Source organism: Anomalospiza imberbis, chromosome 4 (genome assembly GCF_031753505.1).
Source record: "Anomalospiza imberbis isolate Cuckoo-Finch-1a 21T00152 chromosome 4, ASM3175350v1, whole genome shotgun sequence".
In the NCBI taxonomy this organism is placed as follows: Eukaryota; Metazoa; Chordata; class Aves; order Passeriformes; family Viduidae; genus Anomalospiza; species Anomalospiza imberbis.
This window is the reverse complement of record NC_089684.1, coordinates 47,312,150-47,324,170: the sequence shown is the minus strand read 5'-3', so window position 1 is coordinate 47,324,170 and position 12,021 is coordinate 47,312,150. Positions and strand designations below refer to the sequence as shown.

Below are 12,021 nucleotides of genomic sequence, written 5' to 3'. Positions count from 1 at the left end.
TAGGGGTTGGTAGTTGTGAAGTCTTTTCAACTATCCTATTGTTTACCAACTGAAACATTTGGTATGCAATGTGAACAATATAATAGAAGGAAGAAACATGCATTCCAGTTAAGCATTCCATGAGACTTTGTAGCCATCAGTGTAAACATTAACTTCTGGTTATGTTTTCTGCTTTTATTCTGCACTGTAGAAACTTGTCTTTGCATGAAAAAAATTGATGCCTGGAACGAATCTCTACTCTGAAGTCAGACTGTTGGCTTATTGCATATCATTTAAGTTAGCTTACAGGAAAGGTGAAAAAACATTGCATTGACAATCCAGCTATCACTAGTTCACTGTGGACTTTTACAGAAGCCTGCACTACATGAGAGCCATTATCCAGTTTTTGATTAAATCTCGGTAGTTCGGTGCTACAATGACATGTCTGCCTGTGGGGGACAGAGATGTAACAGGCAATGGGAGGGCAGAAGGCAGCGAACAGGGAGAGTTTTTCCTTGTTACGGTTTCCATGTTATAGTTTAGCAAAGATGTGTATGTGCAACAGGTAGTATCTTCAGATAAAGTATATTTTAAGCATTCCAAACTGAATCAATAGTCATTGCATCAGCAAAACATTATTGTTAAGAAAGGTCCAGTCAAACTTATTTCTTACAAGGTACTATAAAGAGGTGAGAATGAAAGCACAGATGGAACCAGGTATGCACTTGCTCTTTTTGTAGAGCTGTCCAAACTTCATAGCAATTGGAACGTGCTATGATAGACCAAATTATTTGCCATTAGTTTGTTTTGAGACTATTGCAATGATTTTATAGAGTTGCCCATTTTTAGAAGGTAATGCTGACATCTGCTTTTGTAAGTTACATTTTCAACCTAGGTTTGCAATAAAATAATCAAATGTTTCAAGTGGTTTGTCAGATCAGTGTCTCAGTAGCAATTTCTTCAGACTGGTGGTTTTTATTAGGAAAGGAAATGCAGCTTACATTTTTTTTTTTTTTTAGTAACAACAATTCCTGTTACTTTATTTTCTTTCCATAGGTCATCTTAAAATTTCAGGAGACAGAAATCCTCCACTAAGTCCACAGTCTTCTCTGGACAGTGAATTAAGTGCATCGGAGATGGATGAAGACTCTATTGGGTCTAATTACAAGTTAAATGATGTCACAGATGTGCAAATTTTAGCACGAATGCAGGAGGAAAGTAAGTGGGTTTTTTTCCTGAAATCAAAGTAGAGCTGTTGCGTTGGGTTTTTTTAAATAACTGCAGTAGCACTTGTTTAGTAAGCATGGGAAAGCAGTATGATTTCTACTGTGGATGTACAAATGTAATTTGCCCAAGAAAGCTGGTTAAGGACTTCAGCCTCCAAGCTAAGGAAAGGAATTTGCTGTGCAGAAGTTTTCTTTAGGAACAATGGACAAGACAATGCTGGAGAGTATGAATTTGTAAGTACAGTACTTGCTAAAAGGATGATTGTTAGAATGGACTACTACCTGCCACCATTCTTCTCAGGAGATTGGTGCCTTACTGATGTAATCCCGTCTTGTTCACATCAATAATTAAACCATAATTTAAATCAGAGAAATGTAAAGTCAATATGGCAAAGAATTGTTAAGAAAAGTGCCTATATAGATGTCTGTCTTTAATTATAGCTTTAGTTGAGACTTTTTGTCCCTCTGAATTTGCAGAAAGTGATAATAATTTTGGTTGTCTAACTAGGTGGTCTCCAGACTATTTTATTGTGTATCCTTATCAGTGAAAAAAACCAAAACCAAATGCCCAATATATGTACTTTTTAATAAATTATAGACATATATTACTCTTATATATAACATACACAAAAATACACAAATAATCACAAAATTATAATTCAAAATACATGAGATAAAGACACGATAAATGCTGGTTTTAAGACACTAGTTATTCAGAATTTTCTTGCTGTATGCTGGTGGATTGGTTTCCTTATCCCCGGGGTATGGGCACCACACTTCAGAGACCACTGATCTAACACCTCCAGTTTCTCTAGGAGTTGCTTATTGTGTTGCTTTTTTGGTTAGATTCACTAACACATTGCAAGAGCATTTCACTGTGGCTGCTATAATTGTTATAGGATGTTACTTGATACCAAAATTTTGAGGTAGCCTGTGTTGCTAGTTGCAGCCTGGGAAAGGAGATGAACAGATACATCCACAGCAGACCTACACTGATGATTGCTTTACTAGGAAAAGGAATGAGCTCAACTAATTGAAGTAATTATTAGCTCGTAGATAACTTTTTGTTACTAATCAGAATTAATTTAATGCCTCCAATAACAGGAGTTAAGGTGAGCCAAATTTGAGAGCTGTGCGGATATCTGTGTGCACTGTCTCTAGTTTGAACCATTTGTGGGCTGGAAGCAAGTAAACAACGTTATTCTTGTTGCCAGGCCTGCGGCAAGAGTACGCAGCCACAGCTTCTCGGCGTAGTTCTGGCTCCTCTTGCAATTCCACTCGGCGAGGCACGTTCAGTGACCAGGAGCTTGATGCACAGAGCTTAGAAGATGAGGAAGATGGTACACATCACACAGTGCACCCTGCTGTTAGCAGGTTCTCACCATCACCTCGCAGTTCTCCCTGGCCTTCACCAAAACAATCTCCAAGAAATTCACCTCGCTCCCGATCACCGGCTCGAAGCATAGAGTACAGTAGAGTGTCACCACAGCCTATGATTAGCCGTTTACAGCAACCTCGTCTTTCGCTTCAAGGCCATCCTACAGACTTGCAAACTAGTAATGTCAAAAGTGAAGGTAAAAAACTGTTTGAAATTCATTACATGAGCAATTGTGTAGTTTCTGTAAAGGAGTTTTGTCAGTGTGTAGTCCTAAAACTGTGTGCCTGTGTAACATTGTGGTTTAATCTCTGAATTGCTGAAGAAAACACAGAGCAAGCAAAGCTGAAGTTCTGCTGGGGCACCCTTACAGTCAGATGAGTTGATAGGCTTATATTTATTTTAGATGTTATCCAGTCAATGAGTATAATTGAGTTTCATAGTGACCAAGGTCTATATTTGGCAGGCAAATGCACTAAAATAAAGCAGGGAAACTCATTTACTAGTAGAGTTAGGCCTTACAGATGACAGAACAAAATGCAGAGGAAAGTAACTCTGGTCAGATTAGAGTAACATGGCGATTTATGCATGCCTATAGCCTGTGAGGCAGCTGAATGCTTTCTTCTGGTTGCGCAGGACTCTGAATATTTTCAGTCGTGAGCATAGTCTTAAATATTGGTACTTAACTCATGCATTTGTTGGATATTTTAGATATCTCAAATCTGTGAAAACTGCTGCGTAATAAATAAAATTTGGAGTAAATTCAATGCAGTTATACTATATTGGCATAGAACAAAATAATATAATCCTGATACTACTTTTCTTCTTGAATGTACTTTTTCCTAGTAGCAATCTAGCAGAAACTTCTTTTACTGGGATGGAATTTTGTAAGCATATCCCCATTTCAACAAACGTGGTTTTTATCCACCAAGTAAGATTTTAAATTTAGAAAGAATATCCATTTAGATATTAAGATTTCCCTTTACTAGTAATAGTGGCTTGGGGAAATTTTAGGTATCTAGGAAAATGTGCAACACAAAGCTAATCAATTATATTGTAACTTAACTGAGAATTCCTTTACCATTGATTTCTTAAAATGAAAGTCTTAATCCGTGCTAGATGAGCTGCCATAAAAATATCCTAAGAGAGGTATGGTAGCAAAAGCTAGTATCCCACATACCAGAGGGATCAAAATAGAGTGTGTGAGCATGTGTTTCTGAAATACTTCCAAGGAGTTATCCTGCAGTAGTTTTTGTGCAGTTGAGTGTTGCTTGGATATTCAGAGTTAATACAGCAGCAGCCAAAAAAAAGTTATTCAGGTTTTCTCTTTTTTTTTTTTTTTTTAATATTATTTGTCTAGAATGGTTGGAGGGAAATTTGGTTGACAGGGTTCAACAATGTACCAAGTGCAGTGCAAAGGAATGCAAACTGCTAAGTGAAGAAAAGTACACTTGTTGGAATATTCAGCCAATGAAGACTTAGTTTTGTTTTCAACTTTAGTGCTTGTGCATGGTAAACCTACTTTTTCCCTGCATCCCTTTGCAGAATCAGGTTGGCCACTCATCCTGTCAAGACATCTTCAGTCTTCTATCCAAAGTATGTCATCAACCCAGCTCTGCATGGGTTGGAGATACACAGAATGTCATTAGACTTGAGAAGTACTTAATGACATCTTTTCCTATTCTGTGAACAGTGGTACAAATATGAGAAAGCCCCCGAAATATCAGCATTAGCTGAGTAGATAAGTCAAGTCATATGTGAAAGATGAAGCATAACTGGACACTTCAATAATTTTGAATGCTGTGTATGAAGAGGTCCTTTCCAAGTGGGTGTCTGTTATTTGTTGTATAATGGACTGATATGGGACAAGGCAGTCTCAAAAATTTACTCAAACGTCTATGTTGGTTTTACACTTCAGGCAAGCATTTTGTTACAAATAACTTTCTAGGTAAATAATTTGAAAACTGTACAAAACTGCAAATTAGGTTTGTCTGTTCAGCTTTGATAATAGTACAATAAAACCCAGAGAATCACAATCCAGATATGTTTCAATTTCAAAACACAATATGCTTGACTTTTTTCACCATAAGTGAAAAATGTACATTCTTACTTTTTTCGATACATAAATATTTTTTATGTGATAGATCTGAGAAGAAGTAATGTAACAAAATACACTTTTAAATTGCAATGTAGTTTTATATGGCTAACATTTTGTGTCACTTACATTTGGGGTTCAGCTACGGGTTCGCAACCTGACCTTTGTCCAGCATCAGACTACACGTTGTGGTATCTTTGTATTATTTCATACAGAAAAACTAAGGCGTAGTCTTCCAAACTTGTCCAGGACATCTAACATCCAAGCTGAGTCTGTGAAAAACAGCAGAAGTGACTCAAACTTCCAAGTGCCAAATGGAGGAATACCTCGCATTCAACCTCAAGCCTCAGCCAGTAAGTACCTTTAGTACTACTTCAGTGTAAATTTCAGAATTAAGCAATGGTATTCGGCTGTCTTCCGAAGTCTCAGGGCAAAGCAAAACATTGCATGCCACACTGGAGATGCTAATCTTCATTTTTAAATAGACTTTTGTGACTCTGTTTTTATGGTATACAAAATACTCAAAAAGTCTGGTTTCTTATTAAGGTATCATTCATAGTTTCCTAAAAGTATATGTAGAAGTAATATGAAGAATTATAAATACAGTATTTGGGCATGTCTGAAACTGTTTTCTTTATAGGCTCTGAAAAAACACCTAGATTATGTTTATTACTTTTTTTTTTTTAAGTAGTAAAACATGACCTGAAAGTGTTTATTTCAGTTCAACCCTTTAAGTTAACCCATGTCTGCAGTTCTGCAGTTTCTTTCCTTTTTTATTTTTTTTTTTTTCTGGCGCATGGGTTATCTATCCAGTTGGCAATCTTATTTACTTTAAGTGTCAGTTACTTCCTAAAAAAGGTTTGGATGAACCTGTGTCTCATAAAACATATTAGCCCATTGCTGGACTCCTGCTTTCCTAGTTTCTCCAAAAGTTAACTGCTGATATGAAAATGCTGCTATTCTCAAAAATCTCTTGAAAATGGTGACCTTAAAGAAGCCAAAGCAAATCAAAATTAAATATTCAGTGTTTTCAGTGTTTCTTTCTATGTCAGTATTGCCAGTTCCTGTTGTTTAAATATTTCCTGACCATTTCTTTTAAAGCAAGTTTCTGAATTTAATAAACTTTTGCGACATTTTCAAGGGAAGAACACATGATGAATATTTTTGTGTAGAGCTTTGAACTGTAAAAATTCTGTGATAAAGGTTCATCAGTAATCTAAATATTTGACAGGAAATGTAAAAATAATGCTTGTGAATTTAACTTAGGAGTATTTTACCTACAGAACAGTGAAGGCATAGTGACATAACTAGTTGGTTATATTAAAACTTTCAAAATAATGTGTTAAAGCTACCAAGTATAGTTAAATACAGAATAAGGAATAGTGATCAAGCCAAAGACTCCCAAGATTTCTGTCTTTGTACAGACTCAGAGCAGATGTAAGGACTGTGTGGACAGTCAGTTCCAGGTGTGTGATACTGTAGTAGATAGAAGTTAGTGTGACATTACCATTGTTCATGTAAGTTACTCCAGCATCCTTGCACCTTGGCCCTCTTCTTCCACCTTTTGCAGACACTCAGAAGGTGGGATTTCCAGCTGAAAGGATGTTTGTGTAGTTCAAATGCACGACTGTTACCTGTTAAACAGCCTTATCAAAGTATAGAGCACTCAAAGCAGTTGGACAGCTGGTCTACAGCTGTGCTATTTCAGTGATAGGAAGAATTACCAAAATGAGCTGAAAGAAAATTAATGAAAAAATATTTTTAGTAAAAATATCTACAGATTTTATTTGGTGAGAATAGAATTTATTTGGTTAGAATTGAGTGAACTGGGACGGGAAGAGCATAGAGAGCAACTTAGCTAGAAGGCTATTTCTAGAATTAAGAATATATTCATGGTTAAATTTTCTGGAAGGATGAGACAACAGAAGTCTCAGTATTCAATATTTAGTCAATTATTTCATTGAAGGAGCCAAAGTGGTCTGATTTTGTTTATATTTCTTTTTTTCAATTTGTGGATGCACTAAGAATTACTAGGTAAATTTGCTTTTCTTTCATAGACAGTTTCCCCAAATGTGAACCACTCTAGACCAACTTACATTTAAATGTAAGTTAAATATCATTAATAAAGGCCAGATTTCTAGCTTTTACAGTTTCCCTGCTCTTACAGATGTTTGTCAGAGTCTTGCTATTGACAATCGTAAAACGGTTTGTGTGTGAAGTCAATGAGTAAGTATCTTTGTTTAGTCTGGATTAAAAAATTTTCTGCAAAACTGTACATTGTATAAAGATTTCCAGAATTGTGTCCTTTTTATTGTATACTTTTTGTTTTATTGGTTTTATATTTTGTCACTTTGCACAAAGCACTGTTAAATCGCAGCAAATTTTTGTTTTCCCTTGGCAATGATTTCTGGGTCTTGGGATTTGAAGCTTCCTCATACACCTGCTAGTTTTGCATGAGCTTACCTCTGCGAGGATGCTGGCTTGCCACCCGAGATCACTACTTTGCTCCTTGTCAAAGATTTGCAGTTCATAATTTACTTGCACATTTGCTGTGGCTGCAGTACTGAACTTGCTATGGTTGCTGGCATTCAAAAATGAGCTAGGAATCCAGTAAGTTTCTGAAATGACAATTCCTCTTACAGTTTTATAGCCAAATTGTATTTGCTTGCTTACAGAAGAGAGGGAAGACACACATAATGTGTTTAGAGGTACAACTGTAAACATGAAAACATTGGCATTTTAACTTTTAGCTGCAATGTGGTGAACAATCTAAATTGGTTTTGAAGAGACATTGAATTAAAAAGCAATTGTAACAATTTGAATCTTAATTTACATCTGATTCTCCATGCCATTCTGCAGAAAGTACTTTTTTTTAAATATGAAAGCTAGTAAATATTTCACCTTAAAACACTAGAACATATGGTACTGTGTGTGTTCCCCAAGGAACAGGTATTGTCTAAAGTGTTAGTGATGGGAAATCTCCGTGTTTGGGTCCTATACCACATAGATTGTACAAAGCTCTAAAAATTGTAGGGTGACTTCCATGTAGGAGCTACCTGCTTTTGGATTCTGTGTGATGCTTTTGTACTTAGTGGCACTATGAGCACATGGATGCTTTTAAGAAGAGCTAAATACAAAACTTTCTTGAAGAGCTGTAGATTCTTCAAACTGTCAGTAAAGTGACTGGTCTGCTTGCCAAGATCCAACTGCTTGGCCTGTTCAGAGTAAAAGGAGGAAGAGTAAGTTTTTAAGAAACCAAGTAGTCCAGTTCTGTTGATCAGAAGTAAATGTAACTACATGTGTGCAGCAGGCGGCAGTTGTGACAGGGAATGTCACAGCACACAGAGCACTTCAAGAGCAGCAAGTACTGTGGATAAACATGCACTGGCCACTTATCTCAAAATGCATGTTTGCTCAGCATTGCTCAAATTGTACTGCCTAAGCTCTGTTCAGTGTTTCAGTGCACAGAAATGTTTTGCTATTGAGTGTTTATTTCCTGGAGTCTCCATTGAGAAGGAAGGAATTTGATAGATGCATATTTAAAATCTTTTCCATATCATCCCATCTCTCTGACTTGCAAGAAGTGTGAATAATGATGGGGGATGAAAGTCCCATGCGCAGTAGCATATTGAAATCTGAGTGGATTAGGACAGAACAAATTCAAAATATGAAGGAAGAAGCTTTTCTTCATTTTGTGTGGTATAACAAAAACAGTGATTCAGTAGAAAATAATAAAGTGGAATACTTGAGGACTGAAGCAGTCTGGCCAGTGGTGTGCCTCAGTAAATTTCTAGGAATTGTACTCATATTTAGAGACCTTACTCTGCTTAATTGGCTGTTCATATGTATGCTTTTAAAAAAGTTTCTAGGAAGACCATGTGCCAGTTGAGTAAGAATTACATATTGCCACAGACTATTTTGCATTAGATTCTAGTTGGTAGAAGGAATTAAGTTTCTATTAGTAGTAGGCACAGGCAGAATTTTACTGTGTTTATGAACAATCTAATTCCTTTTTCCTGTTTGTTGAACATAACAGTTATAGTTAGTTATTAGGACTAAATTGAATAGACTGCCTAGTCATAATTTCAGCATGATGTTAAAACACATGATGAATTTTTTATAGTTCATAAAATACTGTGTATTTTGCACTGACTGAAGCATAGGAAAGGTGATGGTAATCATTATATGCTATCAAACAAAAGGATTAACTAATATTAGGATTCAAATTGTTCCCCCCCACACCTTCTTTATAGCAATATTCAATAATTGGTGATGGGATCATTCCTTACTCAGGGTCAGGATCTTTTTGCACAGCTGTTCCCCCATCTTTCTTCCTTCTCACTATGGAAATAAGCCTTGTTAGTGCAATCAGTTTTATGCTGGTATAAAACTTCATACATTGAGATAAGCAGAGATGTTTATTCATACATTATCATTTTATGAAGTCTCTGTGTAGTCAAAGCTTTATTTCATTGACTACTTTCCTCCTTCTCCCCCTTAAATGTGCTGCAATGGAAATAGGCTGAGTCAATGCATTCCTTCTGGCAGTAAGTAATTCTCTCCATGCCAAGATTCTGCAGCTCTCGGAACATTGGCTTCTCTCTTGGTAACTGGTAGGTAGTGAGGTCATTTCAAGGCAGTACCAGCCCTTGAATGTTACTAGACAAAAGGCAGGACAAGGGAGAAAAAGGAGCAATAAAAACCAACTTCCATCATGCTGGGGACATGCTGGCAGTTGATAAATCTTAGTGTTAAGTCTTCATTTTAAGCTTAAGTCCTCTTGCATACCTTTTGAAGCGGGGAGAAAAAAGACATCTCTCAAGAAGGCTTAATTCTCCATAGCTGAAGAATGCATTTTGTTTATATGATGATCATATTAGGCAAAGATTTATGCTTTTGTATAGTATTAGAATTTTTTTTGAAAACACTTTTAAAATGAAAAATTTAGTCTTGCTAGTTCAAATACAACAGTTTAATTTTCATCTGTGTCTAATCTTGCTCTCATATTGCTGTAGCATGTTTGCTAGGTGGCTTGTTCTCCCTTTGGTGTTTTAATTTTGTTTTGCATTTCTGGGCTTTTTGCCCTGCAAGAAGCTTTACTCTTACCAAATCTGCGCATTTTGCACTGCAAAATTTCTGACACACTCCTGTGCAACTCTGCCATTAAGAGCAAGCACCATTTACAAAACTCCATCACTTCCAGAGTCATAACAACTTTTGAGTGTTTTACTCACACTGTTCCTTGATGCTTCACAAGTGGATACAATTCTGAAATTCCCAGTAAATTTAGTTTTCTTATCTTCTTAGACAAATATAACACTTCTTGTCTTTCAACAGCTCTGCAAAGGCAGAAAAATTTGCCTCGTGCTGCCTTCAAAACCAAACAGTTCCTTCAAACTCCATCTACAAAAGGAGGTAATTAACTTACAACCTCTTATCAAGCTCCAGCAAATCTCAGATAATGGTTCACCTGCATTAAGTCTCACATGTTCTAGATTAATAAACTTGCTCTTGCAATTACTGTAGAAATTAACCAAGTGGTCCTTGATGTATGAAAGTTATCTTCTTGGTCTAAATATTGAAAATAAACTCTGTGTTATATAGGAGATTGAATTTTGAGATAAAAAAATCCAAGGAATGGTGACTTTCTAACATTAATCAGGAAATACGGATTAGAAATGTAGACTCATAAATACATATTCACTAGGGCTATATTTGTATAGGAATTTTTAAAATAGCAAAATACAGTTGTTAAAGAAGTTGTAAAAATACTCATACAATCCTTTGTGCTGGGAACAAAAGCTAACAAATTTATCCTTGAAAAGATGATTGTAGACTATCAACTTATTTTGCATGTACTTGGGCTTTCTCTTTTCCTCACAAAACCAGAAGGTTAATCCCAACATAGATGAATTAAGGTTTTTTGACTCAAGGAATTAGAGACTCCTGTATATAATATTCCAGTTTGCTAATGGCTGAACTTGACTTTTTTTTTAAATACCATGAAATATTGAGTCTCTAATACAATTAGACAATTTTATCTGATTTTTAATCAGCTCTGGCAGCCTTGTATGTGACACTGCCTCAGTTTCACAGTTAAGGTAAACAATGATTCTGGTTTTAAGCATAGTTGGTCTGTTGTATATTACAATCAAGAAGATCTCATTTTAAAGATCATGTTACACTTGAGACTAATTCATAAGCTTGTAGATGCTAGAATCCTTTAAGCGTTGTGAGAGTCATGGGTGCAGACATGAGGGGCTGACAGAAAGTACGTGTTTCTCTTGGGGCTTTAACAATGCCAACTCCTTAGAGTCATCTTCATGCCATGCAGAAAGTTTTAGCGAAGTATGATGCCTGTGAAACAGATTCACATGTCTTAAGAGGAAGTCTCTTAACAGTTTTCATACTTCATACCAGATAGAGTTCTCACAATGTTCTGCTTTGCATAAGACCACCCACCATCACTATGTCTCTGCTGAGCTTTCTTTGCTTTCTTTCCAGTTGTCCATGCCCTCCTCAGGATGTCTGGAACACTTATTAGGTCAATGGCTGAACCTGTAGGAATGTACAGAAAATTAGTTTTTCTTTGAGTTTATATTATTTGTAAAAATTTATTAAACCTTAGAGAATGAGGAACAGAGCACATTGCACTGCCAGTTGCATATTCCAGTTTATGGCTGTTGTCATTCCTTACTGCAAATGAGGATCCTTTCACTTACTTGCTTTGTCTTTTTCAGTTATTTGCTATTTTATAGTCCTTAATGTGTTGGTTTTCTTTCTCCTGATCTGAGATCCTCATGAGTATAGAGGTATTTAACAGTAATGAAGCAAGACTTTCCTTTCAGAGAAATGAACAACTGAGCAACAATTGATTTTGCCTTCTTAAAATACTGTTCATTACATAGCTTGACACCTTTCACACACGTGTTGGCTTTTTTTTACCACTTTGTGGTAACATCTCCCCAGCACCTTCTCTTCTCCAGGCTGAAGACCTCCACCTCTTTCCAGATAGAGGAGACATACTCATCCATGCTCTGTACCTGCTCCAACAGGTCCACATCTTTCCTGTACTCAGATGACAGATCAGTTGATTGATTCTGATAGTTAAACCTCATCTGTTCTTTCATGTTGGGCTGATTCATCTCATCATAATGGTTGTGATTTAACAACTGCATTAGAATTTAATCTGTTTTCAAGTTGGTGTGCAGCAGCTGGCCTTGGAGTGCAAGCCAAATAAGTTTGCAGCTTCACAGCACCCTACTTTGCCACATGGAGATCTCGTGCTCCGTGCCCACAATCCAGGACAGAATCGAGAGAGGGTAGGACATCTAAATGTCATAACT

The 12,021-nt window shown here is 36.4% G+C and overlaps 1 protein-coding gene and 1 long non-coding RNA gene across 7 annotated transcripts in view; one reads left to right on the top strand and one right to left on the bottom strand.

Annotated features, from left to right (window-relative positions):
• SLAIN2 (SLAIN motif family member 2) overlaps positions 1–12,021 on the top strand; it is a 33,394-nt gene that overhangs the window by 15,515 nt on the left and 5,858 nt on the right. For 2 of the 6 annotated variants that reach the window (XM_068188381.1, XM_068188382.1), the window contains exons 4-8: positions 1,036–1,197; positions 2,420–2,779; positions 4,891–5,028; positions 10,013–10,090; positions 11,876–11,997. In XM_068188381.1, coding sequence (XP_068044482.1) covers positions 1,036–1,197; positions 2,420–2,779; positions 4,891–5,028; positions 10,013–10,090; positions 11,876–11,997 — 860 coding nt within the window. Of the gene's footprint in view, positions 1–1,035; positions 1,198–2,419; positions 2,780–4,890; positions 5,029–6,842; positions 6,902–10,012; positions 10,091–11,875; positions 11,998–12,021 lie in introns of all 6 variants that reach the window. The other 4 variants (XM_068188378.1, XM_068188383.1, XM_068188384.1 and 1 more) reach the window with 3 other exon arrangements.
• Positions 2,551–11,876, bottom strand: LOC137472883 (uncharacterized). Its single transcript, XR_010998465.1, has 4 exons — positions 9,912–11,876; positions 7,139–9,463; positions 6,183–6,408; positions 2,551–4,195 (listed from the first exon to the last, which is right to left on the bottom strand). It is a non-coding gene; the product is annotated as an uncharacterized lncRNA (long non-coding RNA).